Source organism: Eubalaena glacialis, chromosome 3, assembly GCF_028564815.1.
Source record: "Eubalaena glacialis isolate mEubGla1 chromosome 3, mEubGla1.1.hap2.+ XY, whole genome shotgun sequence".
NCBI lineage: Eukaryota > Metazoa > Chordata > Mammalia > Artiodactyla > Balaenidae > Eubalaena > Eubalaena glacialis.
The window spans coordinates 60,919,981-60,927,523 of NC_083718.1; the positions used below are offsets into that span (position 1 = coordinate 60,919,981).

Consider the following 7,543-nt stretch of genomic DNA (forward strand, 5'->3'; position numbering starts at 1 on the left):
CAAAAAGACACATGCACCCCAATGTTCATTGCAGCACAATTTACAACAGCCGGGTCATGGGAGCAACCTAAATGCCCATCGACAGACGAATGGATAAAGAAGATGTGGTACATATATACAATGGAATATTACTCAGCCATAAAGAGAAACGAAATTGGCTCATTTGTAGAGACGTGGATGGATCTGGAGACTGTCATACAGAGCGAAGTAAGTCAGAAAGAGAAAAACAAATATCGTATATTAACGCATATATGTGGAACCTAGAAGAATGGTACAGATGAACAGGTTTGCAGGGCAGAAATAGAGACACAGATGTAGAGAACAAACGTATGGACACCAAGGGGGGAAAGTGGCCAGGGGTGGGGGTGGTGGTGGGATGAATTGGGCTATTGGGATTGACATGTATACACTGATGTGTATAAAATGGATAACTAATAAGAACCTGCTGTACAAAAAATTTTAAAAAAGAAATAAGTGCCCAATAAATGTTCACTGTTAATACTGGAAATAAAGGATTACAGCCAAGCTCTAACTTAGTTTCATGCCCTTTCCACTACACCAGTACCTACCTATATTTTGACAAGCAGCTTGTATACTCCTGAGGGCAGAGCTCAAGTCTCCTGCTTCTTCAGCCACCCCCACCACACCAAATACATTGTTGGCAACAAAATAATATTGATATTTTGAACAGATGTATGGATTCCTACTTCTGAACTCTGATACCTCAGCCTAGGATCCTACTTCTGCCAAAGTATCCAGGATGAATGAATAATAAGAACTTACATAATAGGGCTTTCTATGAGCAAAGCACTGTTTTAAGCACTTTTCACATTTTCTCCTGTTATCGATTTCAAATACTCCATAACAAGAAATATAAAATGAGCTTAGTACTTATGAGCCATGTTAATGCTACAAAACATTTTCTACCAAAGCTAGGTGTTACTTTTACGGAAAATATAAAATAATTTTAACTAGTGATTCATTACAAAAACAAAGTCCTAAAATAAAATCAAATTTTCTTTCAAAAAACTCGGCATTGGGCTTCCCTGGTGGCACAGTGGTTGAGAATCTGCCTGCCAATGCAGGGGACACGGGTTCGAGCCCTGGTCTGGGAAGATCCCACATGCCGCGGAGCAACTAGGCCCGTGAGCCACAATTGCTGAGCCTGCGCGTCTGGAGCCTGTGCTCCGCAACAAGAGAGGCCGCGATAATGAGAGGCCCGCGCACCGCGATGAAGAATGGCCCCCACTTGCCGCAACTAGAGAAAGCCCTCGCACAGAAACGAAGACCCAACACAGCCATAAATACATAAATAAATAAATAAATAAATAATTAAAAAAAAAAACTCGGCATTTATGAAACTAGTCTGTCGCAAAGGATTGACATTCCTATACTACAAATACTCAAAAGCAATTTCCATTCCCTTGAGACAGGTACAATTTTATTTTTTGAATCTACTTTAAAATATGGTCTTGAAAACAAAACAGGCAACACACACCTGGCACTAAAGTACAATCTGCAACATGTATGTTTCCAAAAAAGAGTATTCAGTTTCTTACTAAAGTATTTTAAACATATGTTTCTACCTAACAAAATGTTTGTGGATATCTATCCACAAGATATTGTGGATATCTATCAACTCTCTCCTAGTGTGACTGCCACTTTAGGGCTCCCTGTCTCCAAAGTCTGTCCTTTCCAATCCACTCTATCCCCCTAGTGATCTAACTAAAAGATCAATCTGACCTCACTCTCTGGTTTCTCCTATTTAAACTAATTCACTGGCTCATCCTCTCAGTCAGGTTAAAATCAGAGTTCACCTGCACAATAATCAAGTCCCTTCAAAACCTGGCTCTAACCTCCCTTCCCATCTCTCTCCACCAACAGGAATCTTTCCGCTGCCTGAAACAAAATTCTCCCATCTTGATTCTGCAAAGCATTTTATGGATGAGAACTGAGACTCATAGAAATAATCTGTCCAAGGACACACAGCTAGTGATAATAGACCGTTATCTAGAATACAAAGTCTTCCCTTCGAGTTTCTAAAGACCTTTTAAACTATTTTTGGTACCTATTTGTCAAATGTATGAGAATTGTTTGAATGTCAGGCTCTTCTCATTAGCTCTATATATGAGCTTCTCCAAGATGATCCTTTCGGGTTCAGGAAGAAAAAACTAGATTTTTTTAGTCGTAAAAAATAAATTAAACCACTCTGGTGGGGGATGCTGATAATGGAGGAAGCCGTACACGTGTGGGCGCAGAGAGCAAGTACTAAAGGTAAACTGTACCTTCTGCTCAATTCTGCCATGAACCTAAAACTGCTCTAAAAAATAAAGGCTATTTTTTAATTAATTTAGCTTTACCAAGATTAATATAAGGATTCACACTTGATCTGAAGGTCAGCTGGTCATAACAGCAGAGACTATATAGTCAGAAACCTGAGGAAAGAACAGAAGTTCCACAGACAGTGGGCTTTACTTCCAGCACATTGTGAGGCACTGCAGTTTACGTGTGCTCAATGAAGCAAATTTAGGGATTATATTATTTAGTTTTAACTAAACTGACTCTCACAACATGGAGAAGTAGCTTTGAAAAAATTCCTGCAAAGACTGCAAAGATAATAATAATGCAAGCACAAGCCAACAAGAAAATAGCGCTAAGTACAAGCTATTATTCATCCACATTATGATGTAAAATAATCTAGTCAGTCAATCACACACCTCTCACCAAACTACTACTTTTTAAATAAGAACAAAAAGGTCTGTTAACATAAAGTATTAGACTGTTTATTTTCTTTCTCATCTTTCTTAACCATCTAATTTGTGTAATTTATTATGTATATCAATATGCTATTAGTATACTAATATACTAATACCATATTTACACATGTATAAATCTTATAAACAATTAATTACATATTAAAGGTTCATGCACAATGCTTTTCTGATGGGGGGAATACAAAAAAATTTGAATATCCACCACTTAAGGCACTGACCTAGTCTTTTTTTTTCCTCTTTAGGGTGGTCATCAATCTTCCTCGTTTGCCAGGGCTAAGGGGGGTAGGCTAGGCTGCATAATGGCCCCTCCAGAGATGTCTGAGTCCTAATCCCGGAATATATTGCCTTACGTGGTAAAAAGGTCTTTGCAGAAGTGATTAAGTTAAGGAATTTGAGATGGGGAGATAATCCTGGATTGTCTGGGTGGGCCCAATGTAATCACAAGAGTCCTTGTAAAAGGAGGCAGGAGGATCTCTCATTAGTAGATGTGAAGACTGAAGCAAGAGGTTGGAATAATCCGAGGAAGGAGCCATAGAATATAAGCAGCCCCTAGAAGGTGAAAAAGTCAAGAAGCAGATTCTTCCCTTAATCTCAAGAAGGAACCAGGCCTGCTGACACCCTGACTTTAGCCCAGTTAAGACTTATTTTGGACTTCTGACCCCCAAAACTGTAAGATAATAAATGTATGTTGTTTTAAGTCACTAAATTTTTGGTAACTTGTTACAGCAGCAATAGGAAACGAACATAGGGGATTCCTGGGACTTAGGACTTTCACTGCTAAAACCAGGATAAGTTGGTCACCCTATTTTCACATTTTCAATGCCCATAACAACATCTGGTACTAAATGGACATGAGAAAAACCTTTGTTGAATGATTTTATGATAAAACATATAGATAATGTACCCTTACTATTTTACAAAGATCTACCATATATATTATCTCATGTTATCCTCCTAACAACCCTGTGGGGTGTGAATGAATTAGTTTTCCCACTTTTAGGATATAAGGACTAAGGTTCAAAGAAATTACAAAACATGTCCAAGGATGCAGATCTAGTAAGTGATGGAGCCATATCTACAATATAGTTTTCCTGACCTACAAAGGATTACAGCAGTCAGGATCCCATGAATCAGGCGGCCTAGGTTCAAATCCAAGCTCCAAAACTTAATAGCTGCTTTACTTTAGCCAAGTTATTTAACTTCTCTACTTCCTTAACTATAAAATGTAAAAGTAAATTATCAATAATACTAATAGGGTTGTTGTGAAGATTAAAGGTGCTAAAATGTGCAAAGTACACACCACAGGTTTGTCAGAGATAGTTGACAATAAATAATAGCTATCATAATTATTCTTGCCACAGCTATAGTACATTTATGCCTAAAATACTCTGTACTATTTGATAAAGAATCACATGAAGTATGCAAAAGGAAAAAATAGCAACCAGAATAAATAATAAGAAGGATAGGATGAGTCTTTTGTGAAAGTAATCTAAGGTTAGGACTCCAGGCTGGAAAGACAAAAGGAGAGGGGAGACATAAGCAAGATCTATAAATATGTGACAGTATAAATAAAGTGATTATAAAATTCAGTAATATTGGTAGGATGAGAAGTTTAGGAACTTAGAAACTATAGAGTATTGTAGTATAAACATATAGCACTCAAATCTACAAAATGGTATGGCTTAAAAAAGAAATGGATCACAAAATCTTGGAACACTTTATAAATGACAGAAACAAAAATGACTCTTGCAAAACTTGTCAAACCCTACAAGGGCATTACGCTAAGGGAGAATGGAGATGTTGAGAAATGACCTAACAGACCATCTTGTAGCAAGAGTTAGATCTCCAGCTGAGTCAGTGACATAATTTCATTATTCCAATTTCCCAAGGAGGAACAGCCTCAAAAGACACAACATACCCTTTGCCAATCACACCACACATCACTTCTCTTCCCTGATGTCATCATCACCCTTCCAAAAAATTCTCAAGCCTTAATATCCTATAATGCCTTTCCACGGCCTCAGTAAAGAACAATTAAAATATCTTAAAATTTGGCAGTGCAAACAAATCTCAAAACAAACCCAACTGTTTCTTAAACAAAAGTTTCTTAAACTTTGCACTCTTTACTTAATCCCTCAACAACCATTTTTCACTGTGAAAGTCAACAAACTTTACAGAACTTTATGACTATTATTTTCAATACTAAGCTAACTGATTTTTTTTTTTTCCCCTAACAGGTCATGATCTCCTCACTACTTCCAATGAATAAAGTTGAGAAACCATATTGAGGTCAGCTTAAGCAAAAGACAGCCCAAAATTAAACAAAGTAATAGAAGCATGGATAATTTAAATCTGCAAATGATTTCAAAAACCACACCGTAATGCTTGATTTCACTGCCACCAGCCAATTAATTTTTTAAAAATTATGTTTAAGGGTAGAAACTTGCAACTGGTAGATAAGTTAGTCCTGGAGATCACAGTATAGTGGGTATAGACAACACTATTGTATTATAATTATCAACTTGCTAAGAGACCAGATCTTAATTATTCCCACCACAAAAAGAAATGATTATGTGATGTGATAGAGATGCTAACTATTGCTACAATGGTAACCATATTACATTATATAAATGTATCAATTCAACATGTTGTACACCTGAAATTTACACAATGTTATATGTCAAGTATATTTCAACTAAAAAAAAAAACCAGAGATCCTGGTGTGTTTTAAACTTGAATGAAAAGTGTAACCTCTTTGCCCTCTCAACCATTTCAGAAAGTGATGAAGAATACACGGCCTAAAGATAGGCAAGATCAAGTAGAAAGAGGAAAGAAAAAACATATATAACCCACAAACAACTAAACAGCCCCCAGAAAGAAGTGGATATGAACACACAAGGTTTCCGTATCTCATGTACAAATTTAAATTTAAAATGAGGTGAGTGGACTCATCTCCTACATGCACTTCTTGGTAACCAACATGATACTAAAAAGCAGAAGGTGAGATAACATTGGTCTCATTAAAGGGTTCGGAATGAACGTCAAGAGGCCAAATTTCTTGTTCTCTAAAACGTCTATCAACCTGCCAATCAAAATTCTTCAGCCAGGCAAGTGTTTTCTTTTTTTCTTATTTACGTATTATTTTCTGTGAGCAACAACTCTACAACTTCAGTGTCTTTGGAATCCATTAGGCACCCACATAAATGAAAAAAATTGTTGGTGTTTTGCAGAAATAAGCTAAACAAGAAACTTAGTTTGTCTAGATTTTAATATAACAGCAAATCACTCTGACTGAAGAAACATCTTTACAGTCAGCAAATGTCACACATCTCTGAAGAAACTCCCTCGGAGGGCAGAATGGATTTTCCAAGTACAGTGGTAGCGATCCTTTGACTGACAAGCTTTCTCTTCTCCTTCAAAAAACCCCAAATGTGCCAGGGACTAACAGAAACTCCACAAACTTAAAGACAAAGCACTCTTCCCGCCTTCAAAATGCAGGACTTATCCTTCCATTACTACGGGACATTATCCAAGCCGCACTACCAGAAACCCCTGTACACACTACACCCTAAGACACTGTCTGCTAAACAGCTTCTTATCATCTACCCCTTGAAAAAGTGCTTCATAACGCCTCCCAAAAGTCTCCAAGAATAGCAACCCCAAGTGTACCCGAGGCCAAAGACTAGGAGAGAAAGGGCCAGGAGAACCAGTGCTCGTACATTAGTCACCTTCACGACAAGTCACGTTTTTAAAATCGCCTGTCGGGAACACATCACATCCGACATACCTTATGCCCTTCCCATACCATGAAAACAAGTGGCTGCTACTGAGCCCGAGCAACTTACCCAGCCTCTATCTGAACACTTCCCACACACCCCACCATCACCAAGGGCCAGGGTAACCGGGTACAAAGGCACCCAGGCGCCTCCCTCTCCCACTTAGTCTCTGTAAATTCCAAAACGCACCACGAAAACCTCCGCAGAGAGGGCTGCCAGGCCAGCCCGCCGGAGAGTCACGGAGTAATCGGTTTGTCGCTTCATAGGAGCCTTGGAGACCCGCACCCTAAAAGCCGGGATGATCTGGGGGTGTGACCTGGGCCGCTCCCTGCCCCCCTCTCCCCTCACGGGAAACTCCCGTGTGGTCGCGGCTACTCACCAGACCAGGGAACACAGAGAGAGGCAGGAGACTAGGGCCAAGGCCCGCCGGTACTTCTTCATCTTCTCCTCCTTCTTCCCCCTGCCAGAAGGCGGCACATCCTCTCGGCAGCTGCTACTGCCGAGGCCAAGATGGAGGAGCAGAAGCAGGAGAGCGAGGATGAGACCGAGAGTCCGAAGGGCTGCGGCGCTGGAGGAGCGGCTCCTGAGCGGCTCGCGCGCTGGCCGCTCTCTCCCAGGGGCCCAGAGCGGCGCCGACGGGTGCGCTTCACAGGGGACTTCCGGGGACCGCCGTTGCTGCCGCGGCCGCCGGCTCGTCCTCGCCCGCCTCCTCCAGCCGCCGCCGCCGCCGCTGCTGCCGCCCCATATCCCCCCCGCCCTCCCCGGTTCTCGCTCCGTGCTGCCGGCGACCAACGGCCGCTGCGTACTAGCCTCTCAACAACCAATCACCGGCGGGGCCGCGACACCTCACACACCGCTGAGCTGGAAGAAGACGCGTCACCCACGTCCCGCGGCGCTCGCGCCCCCCACTAGCCTCCGCGCGGGCCACGCCCCCTCCGACGTCTCAGGCAGCTGAGCCAGCGGGAGGAGGACACAAAGCGAGAGAGGCGGGGG

The 7,543-nt window shown here is 41.3% G+C and overlaps 1 protein-coding gene across 2 annotated transcripts in view; it reads right to left on the reverse strand.

Annotated features, from left to right (window-relative positions):
• Positions 1–7,083, reverse strand: part of SUCO (SUN domain containing ossification factor) — a 72,743-nt gene extending 65,660 nt beyond the window's left edge. For both annotated transcript variants that reach the window (XM_061183100.1, XM_061183101.1), the window contains exon 1: positions 6,930–7,083. In XM_061183100.1, the coding sequence (XP_061039083.1) occupies positions 6,930–6,991 (62 nt within the window). In that variant the 5' untranslated portion in view covers positions 6,992–7,083. The remainder of the gene's footprint in view (positions 1–6,929) is intronic.
• Positions 7,084–7,543: the final 460 nt, after the last annotated feature.